General features: G+C 45.2%; 1 protein-coding gene across 1 annotated transcript in view; it reads left to right on the top strand.

Moving 5' to 3' along the window:
• Window positions 1-1,720: 1,720 nt before the first annotated feature.
• Window positions 1,721-17,025, top strand: part of LOC144890813 (disabled homolog 2-interacting protein-like) — a gene marked incomplete at its 3' end in the record, with an annotated part of 55,192 nt that continues 39,887 nt past the window's right edge. The window contains exon 1 of the mRNA XM_078772653.1: window positions 1,721-1,752. Within this exon, the coding sequence (XP_078628779.1) occupies window positions 1,721-1,752 (32 nt within the window). The remainder of the gene's footprint in view (window positions 1,753-17,025) is intronic.

The raw sequence follows: 17,025 nt of genomic DNA, 5'->3' as shown, positions 1-17,025 counted from the left end.
TGTGTACAGGGAGCATATGAACTGTCCACAAGCACGGACAGTATCCTCTGTCGGTGGGATAATATCTCCCAGTTGTGACACTTTCTGTTGGTGGTCTTTACCGTCCTGAAGTTTCCTCAAAGCTGTCTTCTTACCAATTCCACTGAAGGCACTCGTCGTGTCACTTCCTGTTAGTGCATGCAATGATGGGAGTGCTTTCCATACTTCTGGACCAATGGCCAAGACTATTTCGTGGATTGGTATGTGTCGCAACTTTTCCTTTATTCCATTATGAAACCAAAGTTTTTGGCATCTCATTGAGGCGTACATGTGTATGCATATGACTGCAACGTCAGTATCTGGTGATTGCACGATCACCTGTGGGAGGTCATATGACGCATTGTGAGCATGCAGAAGAAGCCTGGTGTCTGCTTCTTCGTGGTCAGACTCCAGAGGTGAGTGTTTAGTCACATGCCCTCTTACGATCAGCTTGCACTCCTTTCCGTTCTTGAAGCCACCACCGAGGCCCAGCTGATTGCCTGGTGCTAGTTTTTCTGGTGCAGTTTGGCACCATCGATCACATAGGAATGCACATAAATTTGCTTGTTGTTTGGATGAAGTATATATTTGTCCCATTGTTCAGGTAGAGGTGTACTGGGTCCCAATATCTTAATCTCCAGTTATGTAGAAGACCCTCGTCGCATGCGTTCTCCGGTCTTGATAGAGTAACGGTGATCGTAGCGATCAAAGACCACATCTACCCTGTTGCAGCCATTCTTCCCAAATGGTGCTGATATCAGATCATAATACTTCTCTGCCAATTGGCCAAATGTCTTAGTGCCGCCAGATTTCGCCATTTGGACCAATGCCATCGCATCAATGACATTAGCAGTGGGTAGTGGTGCTTCATTATATGGAAGATTTGGCAACACATCAGCTTTTGTTTCCAACTCTGCTAGCAGATCACTCTTCACATTCTTACGCATACTGCCGTCAGAATGTGCCAATGCATGAGGCACAGATGATAGTTCATGTGCGAGGACTTCCTTGAGGTTGACATCACGTGCTTTAGCAACAATGAGTAATCTGCCAAAGATATCTCGATCTGCACTGACGGCAGCTGTCTTGTCTTTTGCTGATTTCATCGTCTTTTTCTTTGCCATTGATGCAAATGTCATGATATTCATGTGTGCAGTGTGTCCCAGAACCCCTTCTCATTTGTGTCGAGGCGTTTGGAAACAAACTCTTTCAGTTGCTCCTGACCAATATCTCGTGCTGTCACAAGACGCACTGCAACAGCTTGTGGGAGCATCACACCTGATATGATGTTAATGAGGGGCTGACACTCATCTCCTTCAAGAGTATCAGTGTCGAACGGATTTGTTGCAAGGCCAGATTTGAAAATAGACATCAGCTTCTGGACATCTTCTTCGTCTCTCTTTCGCCTGGCCGCACCAGTTTCTTTGTGTGTTCCGATCCTCTCACCGTCTTGAATATCACACATCTCCTTTGTTGCCGATGTAATTGCTGCTCGCTCATGGCTTGTCAAGCACCATCTGTCTAGGGCCTGTTGCTTCAGGGTGATACCTACAATCCCTCCTCTCTTCTTAGAGTCAAGGTTGATGGACTGCTCCAGAGCCATGTCAGTCCAGACACGACTAAATGGCTGGCTGGATCTACATACAGCGTGGTTGCCCTTCATGAACTCTTCGTGTACTCAAGGAAACTTCTCTGGTAGTTGATGAATGTCGCAAAGGTATATGGGGAGCCATCGTGAGTAATTTGTTCTGTCCATACAATAGAAGTAGGAAGTCATCCCAGCTACATCCTACGAAATACAAACAACAAAACAACATGCATTTTAAAGGCCATTTCCGCTGCTAGAGCGGGGGTTAGCCTTGCGGTCCCCATGACAATCTTCTCCATTTTCCCCTATTTTCTGCATCTCTCTTTGTTAACCCCCTTGCCCGCATTTCTTCTTCCACCATCTTTAGCCAAGTCTTTCTCGGTCTTCCCCATCCTCTGCTTCCTTCTACATTCATTTCCATCACTCTTCTCAACCAGTCACTTTCATCCTTCCTCAACACATGACCAAACCATAACAACCTGTTCCTCTTCACAGCATCAATCACAGGCTCTATTCCCATCATCTTTCGCAATTCATCATTTGTCTTCCTCTCTCTCAACGATACTCCGCACATCCGTCGAACCATTCGCATTTCCACCCTTTCCAACCTTCGTTGCTGCTCTACGTTCATTACCCATGTCTCGCTCCCATAAATCATAACACTTCTCACACATGCAGCATACACCTTTCCCTTCAGCTTCAACGACACTCCCCTCACCATCAGCACGCCACTCAGTTACCGAAACTTCTTCCATGCACATCTCACTCGAGCAACCGTTGCCGAGTCTGATCCACCTTCTCCATTCAGCATGTCTCCGAGGTAGCAAAATGTTTTCACACCTTCCAGCTTCACGCCGTCTCCAAGATCCAACTCAACATTTCCTCCATCTGCAGCTCCCTCTGTGCACACCTTACACTTGAATGTAGCTGCCACACTGGTTAATGACCCTCTCAGACCACTACATTTTTGATGAACCCACTCAGCGCACATTGTACATTGAATGGAGTTCACTCCGACACCCTTCCTACACACAGCACAGGGCCACTTCCCAGTTCTTTCCACCTCACCACATGCTTTACCACTTGCCATCACCTTCGTCTTTCCGATATTCACCTTCAGACCTTTTGTCTCCATACATTCCTTCCACGTGTTCATCTTTTCCTTCAGTCCATCCATACTTTCCGCAATCAACACCAGATCATCTGCATACAACAACTCCCACGGTAAACCCTCCTTTACGTTCTGAGCCAGCACCTCCATCACAGCTACAAATAGTAGTGGACTTAGTACCGACCCCTGATGCACTCCCACCTTCACCTCAAACTCACCACTGTTCCCGTCCTTCGTCCTTACAGCTGTGCGCGCTCTTTTGTACATTGCCATCACTTCTCTGATCAACCATTCCTCCACTCCTAACTTCCTCAATGCCCATGTCAATACTTTGCGTGGTACCCTATCGAATGCTTTCTCCAGATCAACAAACCCAAGAAACAACTTCTTCCTCTTATCCATGTACTTCTCCTGCAACTGCCTCACAATGAAAAGCACGTCTGTCATTCCTCTTCCTGGCATGAATCCAAACTGCATTTCGTCGATCTTCACTTTCTTCCTTATCCGCCTCTCCAACACTCTTTCCAATACCTTCATTCCATGCTCCAATAACTTTATCGCTCGGTACGAGCCACACTCCAGAGGGTAACCTTTCCCCTAGTATAGAGGGACGAGGGTACTCAGTTCCCAAGCCACTGGAATGCGGCCTTCTTTCACCACCAGATTACAGATCTCTGTCATTCTCTTCACACCCCAACTTCCTGCTGCCTTCAACATATCTCCCACAACTCCCGTCGGTCCTCCCGCTTTTCTACCCTTCATTGCTTTTATCGCTTCCGCAACTTCCTTCTCAGTTATCTTCTCTGCCGGTCCTAAAACTGGGTTACTCTCTATGTTGCCATCCCATTCATTCTCTGTATTCAACAGCATTTCCATATATATTTTCCATCTTCCTTTAATTCCATCTGGGTCGACAACGATTTGTCTCACTTCATCCTTCAAGCAACTCACCCCCATCACATCACACCTCTCTTTACCTATCTGCTTTGCAATCCTGAATACTGCTTTCTGACCCTCTTCTGAATCCAAGCTTTCTCCGAACATTTTCCTACATGCCTCCTGCGCCTTTGCTACCTCTTTCTTTGCAGCCCTCTTGGCTGCCTTATAACTTTCATGCTCTGCTGTTTTTGCTCCCGTACCCTTCGCCTTCTGCCACTCCTTGAACTTCTTCCTCTTCTCGTTAATCCCCTTTCCAACTTCATCATCCCACCACCATGTTTCCGAGTGCCTCGGTGGTCCTTTTGTCTATCCATATACCTCACCAACGGCTCCCAACAGACTAGCTTTCATGGACATCCAACCACTTTCAAGCTCAACCACATCATCCTCGACCCTACTCAGCCTCTCTTTTAATGCCTCCCTTACTGTCACCTCTTTCAACCTCCACACCTTCATTCTCGGTTGGTACTTCATCCGCCGAGCTCTCCTCGCACCTTTCACCCTTACGTCGCAGACAACCAAGTGGTGCTGTGAAACAGCCTCCTCCCCCGGGATCACCTTTGTGTCCCGGAGGTGCCCCCTATCTCGCCTACGCACCATCAGGTAGTCAACGGTTGTCGTCGACCCACCTGACGTGTATGTAACAAGCTTATTATCCTCTTTCTGGAACTGAGTATTACAAATCAACAAATCAGCTCCATCAGCAAACTCCAAAATCCTTTCACCTTCTCCATTTCTCACATCATATCCGTAACCCCCATGAACTCCGTCAAAACCATCCATACTCCTTCCCACATGTCCATTTAGGTCTTCTCCTACCACAACAACTTCCTCATCTTTCACGTTTTCCATCAGCTTCTCTTTCGCACACCAGAACTTGTCCTTTTCTTCATCGCTTCGACCAACCTGCGGAGCATTTCCCGAGATGACGTTCACCAAGAGGTTTCCAATCATCATTTTCACCATCATCAACCTATCACTCACTCTCGTCACACTCACCACACTGTCTACAAACTCCTCAGAAAACAGGACACCAACAACATTCACGCCCTCCAGGCACCCTTGCCACACAAACTTGTATTTCTGTCCCTGCCTACCCTTCACCATTCTCACACCATTTCCCTTCCATCTCGTCTCTTGCACACAACATATGTCCACTCTTCTTCTGACCAATACTTCCACCACTTCTCCTGATCTCCCTGTCATTGTCCCTACATTCCATGTCCCAAACCTCAGAAACCGATCTGCACTTCGGGCTGTACCCTGCCCATATGTAGTTGTAATTGTCATGGTTCCCTTTTTGAGGCAATGTTTTTTTTTTGTTTTTTTTATGGCCGGATGCCCTTCCTGACGCCAAGCCTCTTAGTCGTCTCTTACGACACGCAGGGATACGGTGTACCTATTCTTATCCAGGGTACACACCGGGAAACGTTTAAAACATGGAAATTCGGGGGGGGAGGGGGGGCGGCGTCGTCAAGGGAAAGATAAAATGAAAATAAACCCCTTCAGCCGGCACTTAGCTTGGCGTCCCAAAGAGTACTTTCAGGAGCTTGGCGGCTGTTGGAACTGGGTTAGCCACTTATGCGGGAAGTGGTCCAAAATGGCGATGTCGAACACCGCGCGTCGAAGACACAAAATAAAAAATACTACTAAATATAAAACTATTTTATAACATATACATATAGATGTCTCAATACTCATGACTGAAACTTTCACAACAAAATTGGATGTATCTTGCCTGTAGGGGCTAAGAGAAAAAATAAATAAATGAAATCCGTCAAAATCTCAGATTTACGCCTCGGACACCACCCCACTCATAGAAAAGTGGCCGCCATTTATTGTTGCTGCCACAATTCAACTGTTCATCAGGGCTGGATTTGTTCTATAGATGTTCCCCAATCACCTGGAAGTGACAAACCAACTGTGTAGTGGATGTTGCACGAAACCATTTTGAGCAGATTCTGGCTCCTGGAATATAAACTTGGTGGACAGGTTGGGTATCTGACAAGGACGATTCGATTCGATTTTGGTGAAGATGTGAATATGGATTCGGATATGAGAATTATTTATTTTTTAATTGATTCTTCACCATTGGGAGATCGGGCCCAAACGATACATCGCAAGATATCTAAAAAAAATGGATGGATTTGGACGAAACTTATTGGACAGGTTGTGTCTGTGATGAGGATGAATCGATTCAATTTTGGTGAAGATCCGGATCCGGATCCGGCTAGTAGAATGTTTTTAGATGATTCTTCACCATTGGGAGATCGGGCCCAAACGATACATCGCAAGATATCACAATAAAAATATGGATGGATTTGGACGAAACTTATTGGACAGGTTGTGTCTGTGATGAGGATGAATCGATTCTATTTTGGTGAAGATCCGGATCCGGCTACTACAATTTTAATAGTGATTCTTCACCATTGAGTGATCGGGCGAAAAACGATAAATAGCAGGATATCACAAAAAGTTGTGGACGGATGATTTTGATTAAATGTGATTCTGTTTTGTGATTTTCTGGTCTACTCTTGGATATAAAACCTAAACTGTTCATCTGGCTGAGGTATGCTCTCCACTGAGGGACGTTCGACTTTCCTGATTGGGGCTTTCTTTCACCATCATTGACACTTTCATTTTGCAATTTATCATTTATTTTCCTTTCAACGTCTGATCTCTGGGAACATAAAACAATTTCATAACATTATTTTTGGCAATAAGTGTGCGGATGACGAAAATTGACACTGAATTGTTGGCAGTAAACATAAACTTCTGGGAGCATGCGAGACAGCACTTTGTTGCCTATACACTGCCCAAACAAAGGGAGGGTTTTCTGTGGAACCCTGTTCTTCGGGCCCCTGCTAGTTTCAACAAAAGTGGAAACGATGATACAATCCACGTGGTTTCGTTTAGTTTGCTGTCCCTGGTAATCAATTATCCTCACGATGTCGCCGGTAAGATGGATCCAACATGGCGGATCGCACGAATAGTGACGTCATATGCTGATTATCGGGGGAGGGGTGTTCGTACGGGAAGGTTGAACTTGATGAGGTTAAATGAAAATAACACCTTCTATTAAAGCAATTACCATGTACTAGGGCATGCCCGTACAAAATTATATCCCCCCCCTCTATTTACATGAAATGGTTTGGTCCATTCGCAAAGCCAAAGCGGACGGCTTGCGAGTACGGTGACAATCCCCCCCCTCTATTTACATGAAATGGTTTGGTCCAAAGCGAACGGCTTGCGAGTACGGTGACAATCCCCCCCCTCTATTTACATGCAATGGTTTGGTCCAAAGCGAACGGCTTGCGGAGTTTGGTAAAGAAATCGCCATAGCTCGGTAACTACTTCTCCGATTAATATGAAACCTTGAAAAGGCACATCCTCGGGTCCCCAGCAATATACCTGGCAAGTTTCAAGTATATCGGACCGGTAGTTGTCGAGAAACAGCGGTCGCATACACACACACAGACACACACACACACACAGAGATTACTGGAATTATAGATAGACTAGGGCATTGCCCGTACGTGGGTGCCCGTTCCTTGCCAAAAAAAAAAAAAAACGCTATATCCCCCCCCTCTATTTACATGAAATGGTTTGGTCCAAAGCGAACGGCTTGCGAGTGGTGACAATCCCCCCCCTCTATTTACATGCAATGGTTCGGTCCAAAGCGAACGGCTTCCGGAGTTTGGTAAAGAAATCGCCATCGCGTACACAAACGCGCAGGAAAGCGAATGAATCGCAAATTCGTTTTTATTAGTTGTAAAACATAGTTTAACGCCAACATAGGGCATTGGCCGTACGTGGGTGCCCGTCCCGTGGCCAAAAAAAAAAAAAAACGCTACCCGTACGCTCTACCCCGCCCGTACGCCCGTAAACAAAAAAACCAACGCTCTTCGCTTCCGCCCTTCGCTCTGACTGAATTGGGAGAAAAAATGCGCATAAGAAATCGAATTACGTACCGTAATGGCGGTCAGCTCGTAACGCGCTCAGCTCCGCTCGTCTCACATCGGCCACGCCTACGCAACAGAGCGTTCTGTGATTGGCTGCCGGAAGATAAGTCGTCACTGTCCGGAAGTTCGCAAATCGCAGTTAGGATGAATCGTTTTAATTTAATCGCAGTTTGAATTCGTTTTAAAACATAGTTTAACGGCAACATAGTTTTCCAACGTGAAATAAATGAATACGCTGTCAAATGTGCCGTCCGAGGCAGAGTCTGATCGCCACGTTCGGCACACGTGATAGCTCGCTGCTCTCTGATTGGTTGAAGCGTTTTTTGGACATAGCTCGGTCAGTAATTGTCCGATTAATATGAAACCTTGAAAAGGCACATCCTCGGGTCCCCAGCAATATACCTGGCAAGTTTCAAGTATATCGGACCCGTGGTTGTCGAGAAACAGCGGTCACAGACAAACACACAGACAGACACACAGAGATTACTGGCATTATAGATAGATTAATTCAAGAAAGGATTTTAAAATCGACATTACGATCATCATCCTGACGATCAAGTTTAACATCGAAATAGTCTCAACACCCTTCAAGTGCCCCAAGCGACCCTGAACGCAACTTCCCCAAAATAAATATATAACGATTGATTTATTTTAAAAACGTAATAAATAACGATGATGAAGATTTAAAATCTACCAATCGGATCGTGTTTAAGCGCCTCAATATTTAACGGCTAGGAAGGCTGACGTCACAAATGTATCACGTGGTAACCATGGAACAACAACATTAAAATCATCTTGATGCAGATATCTCGTGGTGTGGGACGTGTGTTCGGCATCTTGCGAATTGTTTCATAGATATTCTCTCTGCCCTCCCTCCCCCATACGTTTTTTAATTTCCCACGATGCCTCTTTTCAACAAGAGATCGCAACGAAGGTATCGCACACGGGTTTCACAGCATTAAGTGAATTTTATCTTTTCATATCGAGTTGCAGCAGGGGCATTGTCGTGTCAGTTGTTTAAATGGAGAATGTGTATATGTATATGTATATGTATATGTATATATATCCGGTTCAGCACATTTGCACTCATTTGTCGATTCAAGGGTTCTGTTGTTTTTCAGGGAACTAAATATGAACAAGTCGACTTGTTCGGACGATGACGGCATGAACCATCCTTCGCCGTCAAGTTCCCCGAAGAACACCAATTTATGGAAACGTCTGAAGTAAATAATTTTGTTTTCCTCCTCTCGACTTTTTAAACTTGTTTTTGACTTCATCTACCACAAGAAATGTCGAAGAAGCTAACATTTGAATGTTTTTCAACCTAGGCAAAAGTTTACCACACAAAAGAAGACCAGGTGTGTTGGTGACATTGCACATGACGTGTAAGTATGAGAAAATATCCCTTTGGAATGCCCTGACATGACCCATGCTCGCAATGGAAATGGTATTCCTTTAAGGAAATTCAAGCTCTCCCTGTCGTATCTCCATCACATTTTGCTCTTGAAATATTTTCTGTGCCATTGTTTGGAAGTTTCAGGGCTGAGGGATTCCACTGAGTTGTTACCTCCACCACCAAAGGTGGATGGAGGTTATGTTTTCACCCCTGTCTGTCTGTTTGTTTGTGAACAAGATATCTCAAAAGGTTGTGGACAGATTCGGACGAAATTTGGCAGAGATGTAGCGTATGTGACAAGGACAAAATGATGAGATTTTGCTGAAGATCCGGATTCGGATCCGGCTACTAGAATTTTTTTGTTATGTTAGGTTATGGACGGATTTGGAATAAACTTTGTGGACAGTTTGTGTTTGTGACGAGGAAGAATCGATTCAATTTGGGTGAAGATTCGAATCCAGATCGTATAATTTTTGATGTGATTCTTCACCATTGAGTGATGGAGCGAAAACCGATACATCGCACGATATCTCAAAATGTTATGGACGGATTTGGACGAAACCTGATGGACCGGTTGTGTGTGTGACGAGGACGAATCGATTTGCTTTTGGTGAAGATCTGAATGTGGATTTGGATTTGACAATTATTTGATTATCAAGTGATTCTTCACCATTGAGAGATCGGGTGAAAAGCGATATAAAACATGATGTTTAAAAAAAGTTATAGACGAGTGATGACGAAACATGGGGGATGAGTTCGTTGGGTGACAAAAAAGGCGATTAGATTTTGGTTCAGGTCCGAATCCAGATCCGGCCCATCGGTGGGATACAAAACGTAACTGGCGGAGGGATGCTCTCTACTGAGTGCAGTTGTAGTTTAACCGGGTTGGCATGTCTCTTGTAAAGAGTTCACAAATTATTGCCGGTACCCTGAACAAATGATGAATTCCTGCCAGTCAACAAAACGATTGGTCAACCGATTCGTGAAAACCTTGTGCTACACCTGTTCCCACTGCCACAACTGTTCCCACAGCCAGACTCCAAAATAAGGGAGAGGTATCTGATGAAGAAGAGAAAGTGTAAGGTGGGGATACGAATGTCTATCGAGAAGTGCAAATGAGAAGCGTCATGAGGTACCTGATCTGAGGAGACGGGTGTGATACACGGAATACCACTTAAACCAGACGTATCAAAATATTAATATTCGATTGCAAATATTTGATTAACAACGAAGAACGCAACAAATTATTTGCGCAATATTATATCAGAATAATACCAGCAATACTGTCAACCAATACAAGGGACTTTGAGGAGGCCATTTCTCCCGTAATGCCTGCTCTCGATGAACACCGTATTAATTAAATTGATCAGTTCATGTACTTATCACTGAGATGGTGTTGAGGTGGTGTTGGAGTTTATGGATATGAGAAGGTGGTGGAGGAGCTGCAGAAATATCACCTGGCGATGAACAAGCATATGTTATGGGTACATCACCTGGTAACTAGTGGCCTCTCTCGGACCTGCTTCCTGACGTTGGATCCTGAAGCCAATGAGTCGTGGATAAATCCGCGACCCGACGGGTTGCGAAGCAACCACGGACGCCGTCTAAGGTGATTAAAATCTGGCAGAGTCCCTGCGGCCAACTTTCACTTTACTTTCCCGGTGACGAACTAGTTACATCAGATCGGACTATGCTCTCGGCTCCCACCTTTATCTTTTTATTACATAAGGCCGAGCAAAACCGTAGGCGGGATTCCGGCTAGACTTGCGTGGTGAATCAGTGGGGTACAACCTCCCTTCTATTTATTGTTTGCTACGTCTAACCAATGAAGGAAAGAGACAATCAAGCAGGTTTGGAAACAACAAATCTAGCATGAAACAGGCACGTATTTACAAGAGAATGCAGTGTCACATGAGAAACAGTCCTATCCCGAGCATTCAACGAAACCCCTTGTACAACTGGCTTTAAACAAAATACAGATAGGTTCCACGTTCATCCTGGGAAATTAGACAGAAAAGGGGACATAAAGTAAGAAGTCGGGGGCGTGTTGGCGACCCATTCCTCACCCTCATGTAAATAGGCTTGGCTCCGTCGGGCTCAACGAGGTGTCAATGCAGGAAGACGAGTGGTGCAAGCGAGAGGTGTGCTGTCGTGGAGTGTATCGTGGGTGTTTAGCGCTGACAAATATTGGAGGTCTTGTGTCGTTCAATGATGCTCCACAACAGGTGAGCCCTGAGGTGTATGCGCTGAAAAATGTAAGGTTGTGCGGTGCGTGTGCGAAAGCCATGCAAGATGTCAGTCTTACCGGGATGAGGTCATTGCCTGTTCTGCTCGGCAGTTTGGGGAGCACCGTGTGTGGCGCCTTTTGCGTTACCAGGAAATGAGTAGCGAAAAACAGTTACCAGAATGTGAGGAGCTTTTGCATTACCCAGACGTGAGGAGGTGGAAAGAATGGTGAGGTGATGTGATTTGAGAAGGTGTGTTTGAGAAGGGGGTTTCAAATCCGGGTGTCGGGAAATAACGGTTTGAGAATGGGTGCTTGAAAATGGCGGTCAGTTCAAGTACAGGTGTCGGTAAATACGAGTTTGGAAATGAGGTTCGAATAAAAAGAGGAAAAATGAAAGTTTGGGAAGAATACTGAAGGAAAATGAAGGTTTGGGAAAGAGGATTTAAGGAAAATGAAGGTTTGGGAAAGAGGATTTAAGGAAAATGAAGGTTTGGGCATGAGGAAGAGAACAATGGGAAAGGCTCAAACCACAATCACAACGCATCTCCCTTTCCCCTGGTACGAGGACGGTAACCTGAAGAAGCAATCACTTTGGAAATATCTGAACTCCAGGCTCATCTTATGTGTTGGATGTTACTCTGCGAGGTCTTTTCCAAATCTGAAACGCATTGATTGCACATTCTCTCGTCTGTCCGCCCATCTTGCCAAAATTGTGGGGTTTTTTTGTTTTCTTTTATACACCGTTGCCCAAATAGTTTTATTTTACATGATGTTTCTGGAGGGGACATTATTATGTCAGTTGTTGAAATGAAGAATGTATGTGATACAGATTCACACATTTATTACCATTATTCACCATTATTACATACCAGCAGAAATACGCGGCGTTGCTGGGCGGGGGAGGAGTGGGGGAGGGGAAGGGGAGGGGTGGGGGAGGGGAGTGTGGGTGAGGGGAGGGGGGAGGGGAAAAGGGGGGGTGGGAAAAGGGGGGAGGGGAAGGGAATGGGGGGGGAGGGGAGGAGAGGGGGAGGACAAGGGGGGCAGGGGGAGGGGAAGGGGGAGGGGAACGGAACGGGGGGGAGGGGAGGGGAGGAGAAGGAAACAGGAGGGCAACGGGAAGGAGGAGAGGTGAACAGGGGGGAGGGAGGGGAGGGGTGGAAGTGGAGCAGTCAGAGGGGAAGCTCTTTTACGGAGAATCTGTATCTTAAAGGGGAGGGCAGGGGGGGAAGGGGAGGGGGGAGCAGGAGGGAGGGGTGGGAAGGGGAGGGGAATGATGGGGAGGGGATGGGGAAGGAGGGGGAGGGGATGCGGAAGGAGGGGGGAAGGAAGGGGAGCAGTCAGAATTGGAAGCTCTTTTACAGAGTATTTATATCTTAAAGGGGAGGGGAGGGGAGGAAGGGAAGGGGTGGAGGAAGAGGATTGGGGGAAGGGGAGGGGGGAAGGAGGGGGGAAGGGGAGTGGCTCACGTTTCTTAGTTGAGTGTGATGCCGATCAGGAAGAAGAAGAAGCCGTACTATTGAATTACTAATACTAATTACGTGCTAATACTCATTCGTACACTTCCGGAATTGTTTGATTTATTTGTATTCAAATGTCTGGTAATTGTTTTGTATTTATTGATGCGAATGTGTACTTGTATATAACTCTCATTCATTTAAAAAGGCTTCAGCACTATCGAGCGATGTTTTTAAAAAAAAATTATTTTATTTTTGTTAAGTCCAAAAAAACGAACTTTATTTTTTCAATTTTTTTTTTTTGCCTAAAACACTCCCAGGCACTCACTGATGAAAGTTTGATGAAGATGCGTTCAGCCATCTCTGAATAATACGCGGACACACACACACACACAGACAACTCACGTTTATATACAGACTTGGCATTTAATATGGAATATTTTTTTTGTGGGGGTGAACATACTTTTCAAGATGACTTAGAACCAAAAGTTCATTGGAATTATGTTGAAATTATTCTAGATTTTGTTAATGTGACCTTTAAAAGAAACAAAAACCACATTTGACATTTCGAAACAAATAAATTGATCCTTGAAAGTGATGTAAACTGATATCGAACTCAATTCACGGACAGTACTGTGTTAAACTTCTGTACGTTTTCCAGAAGTATCTCTTTATTTTGCACATTAGCCAAAAAAAAATTCAACAAAAACAAAAGCGAAATTATGACTGGGATTACGGACAGTAAAATTACAGTTCAGTACTTCGTGTAACCCCCACGAGCATTCAGGAGAGCACGTACACGTCGAGGCATGCTGTTCACGAGATTTGCCAAGGTTTGGACAGGAATCGCTTGCCATGCAGTGACAATAGTCTGCTGCAATTCATGCACAGAGGTCGGCTGCTGGTCCAAGTTGTCGATTTGACGCGTTAATTCTGCCCACAAGTTCTCTTTCGGATTCATATCTGGGGACATGGCAGGCCACTCCATATGCTCTACACCACGGTCAGCAAGAAAGTGTTGGATCATGCGAGCACGATGAGGCCGTGCATTGTCATCTTGGAAGACAAAGTCTCCTCGAAAGGCTGCACGAGCAAATGGAAGCAATGTTTCTTCCAGAATGACCCTGTACTTGAACTGGTTCAGGTTTCCATGCAGAACAACCAGGTCAGTTTTGCCCCCTGCATGAAAAGCAGCCCAAATGGTCACCCCACCACCTCCAGCTTGGACTCTTGGCACTATACAATCTTCGTTGTGGGCTTCATGCACTTGTCTCCGCACTCGGACGCGGCCATCTTGACGAAAGACCAGAAATCTAGACTCGTCACTGAAGGTCACGTGATTCCAGTTTCCTGGCTGCCATTGACGGTGCTCTCTGGCCCACTGCAATCGGTGCTGGCTGTGTTGTCTGGTCAGGTGTGGCTTTCTCAGGGGACGCCTGGCACGATAGCCTGCTTGAACCAGTCGTTGGTTGACTAGCCTTCTGGATACAGGCACATTTGTCAGTTGCTGCCACTCAGCCCTAAGCCGATTAGCTGACTTGGCACGGCCATTGCAGACTAACCGGTGCAGCTGGCGATCATCTCTCTTTGTGGTTCTGCGTGGACGTCCTGGCCTCGGTATTGGAGTAGGGACACCCCTCTGAGCATTTCGTTTCAGGATTTTTGACACCTGACCTTGAGTGATGCCATACTGCCGAGCAATAGCACGCTGTTTCATGCCAGAATTTCGTAACGCCACCACTCCATGACAAACAGCATTGTCAAGTTGACGGACCATCTCCAGAGGAAGCGGCAATAACTTTTGTAGACGTGCAGCAGTTGTTTTCCACTAATACAGAACGCAATAACCCATATATACCCGATTGTGAAGCCAATCGTCAAATGTACCTGTCCTTACATTTTGTCACGCCACCTGTGATATAATCTTGTTATTGACTTCTTGCTGCGAAAGACAATCGGTGACATGGTTCTTTCAGCAAAGACATCACCGAAGGGTAAAAGAAACTCACCAGATTGATATACTGAGTTCAGAAAGTAAACTCAAGTTAAGAAAAAAAAAATATTCCATATTAAATGCCAAGTCTGTATATAGATTAGGAGCATTATTACCATTTATTATTATTTATTACCATTATTACATATTTATTTGTTTGAATTCATTCATTTATTGATTATTCACCGGTTTAGCACATTTGAACTCGGTTGTGGATGAAGAGATCTGTTCTTTTGCAGGGAACCAAAGATTAAAACGTCTTCGTCATCGAAGACGAAGAAAATGAGCTGTTGGAAGCGTCTGAAGTAAATAATTTTGTTTTCCTCCTCTTGACTTTTTTAACTTCTTTTTGACTATATCCACCACAACAAATGTACAAGAAGCTAACATTTCAATCTTTTTCAACCTAGGCAAAAGTTTACAACACATAAAAAGAACAAGTGCGGTGGTGACATTGCACATGACGTGTAAGTATGAGAAAATATCCCTTTGGAATGTCCCGACATGAAACTTGCGCGCAATGGAAATGGTATTCCTTTCAGGAAATTCAAGCTCTCCCTGTCGTATCTCCATCACATTTTGCTCTTGAAATATTTTCTGTACCATTGTTTGGAAGTTTCAGGGCTGAAGGATTCCACTGAGTTGTTTAAACTGAGCTGGCATGTCTCTTGTAAAGAGTTGACAAATTATTGCCAGTACCCTGAACAAATGATAAATTCCTGCCAGTCAACAAAACGATTTTTTTTTATTTTTTTTTATTTTTTGTATACTGAATCGAAGCTCGTGAAAGAGCTAACATTTATTTCACAAACAAATCAACCAGACAAACAAGATATATACAAAGAGGGAGCGGAAGACAAGATGGGGAGAGAAGGGGAAGCACACAAACATAACATTTGAGAGCAGGGAGATGTGTGGGAGGGAAGGGCTTGGGGGGAGGGGGGTGGGGGGGTGGGAGAAGCATAAAACACAAGGACACCAAGGACTTCCAGGACCGAAGTTGGTATTTCAAAAAAGTGGATTTGGGGTGAAATTAGCAGGGGTAGAAAAGATCAAGGTTTTGGATGGGGGAAGATAAGAGATGGTGGTGAACAGCTGTTTTAAAGACGTGGAGGGTGGAGTGGGATTGAAGAGAGTGAGGGAGTTTGTTCCAGAGGCGGGAGAAAAGAGGAATGAAGGAGTGAAGGTGAGCAGAGTGTCTTGATTTTGGCAGTTTAACCATAAGAGGGTTGCAGGCAGATCTTGTGCGACCTGCAGGAATATTTGGGGGACAGAGCCCAGAGAGAGCTGGGGGGGGCAAGGCCAGAGAGGAGTCGGTAGAAGACGGAAAGACCACCAACCTGCCTGCGGTGAGTGAGTGAAAGGCCCTTGGAGTTAGCTTCATCGCGGGAGATTCCAATGATTCTGAACGCTTTGGTTTCAACAGCGTGAAGTCGAGCTAGGTGTGAGGCAGGCGCACCAGCCCAGAGGGGAGAGCAGTATTCCATTGAGCTGCGGATGAAAGTCTTGTATGTGGTGAGGAGCTCAGGTGTGCGAAGGAAGGACTTCGCACGACGGAGGATGCCCAGTCGGCGACTGGCTTTGGAGGCCAGATTTGAAATGTGGTTTTCCCAGGAAAGATCATGGCAGATAGTGAGCCCCAAAACCTTGAGTGACGGAACTTCTTGGAGAGGATTATTCAGAAAGTGGATGGGAGGGTTGTCCAGTCGGTCTTTTCGGAGAGACATCGTAAGAGTGTGAGATTTGTCAGGATTGAAAGACATGTTCCACTTGTTTGCCCAGTCTGTGATTTTGTCCAAGTCGAGGTTGATTGGTCAAGCGATTCGTGAAAATCTTGACCCACACCTGTTCCCACTGCTACAACTGTTCCCACAGCGAGACTCCAAAATAAGGGAGAGGTATCTGACAAAGAAGAGAAAGTTAAAGGTGACATGAATGTCTATCGAGAAGTGCAAATGAGAGCATCAGGAGATACTTGATCTGAAGAGAGGGATGTGAATTATTATTATTATTATTATTATTATTATTATTATTATTATTATTATCATTTTGTATACAAGATCGAGGCTCGTGTAAGAGCCAACATTAATCACAAAGAAACATAAATGGACACATAAAACATAAAATAAAAGGAGTGGGAGACAAGATGGGGAGAGAGAGGGAAGCACACAAGTACAACAGTAGAGAACAGGGACATCGGGAGATCTGTGGGAGGCGGAGGGCAGGGGAAGGGGAGGGGGTGGGAGAGGTATGAAACAAATGTACACTGGTGGTGAACAGCTGTTTTAAAGACCTGGAGGAGGAATGGGACTGAAGAGAGTGAGGGAGTTTGTTCCA

Source organism: Myxine glutinosa, chromosome 2 (assembly GCF_964187855.1).
Source record: "Myxine glutinosa chromosome 2, kmMyxGlut1.1, whole genome shotgun sequence".
Lineage (NCBI taxonomy): Eukaryota > Metazoa > Chordata > Myxini > Myxiniformes > Myxinidae > Myxine > Myxine glutinosa.
Note: the sequence above shows the minus strand (reverse complement) of the source record. Positions and strands in the feature narration are given on the sequence as shown.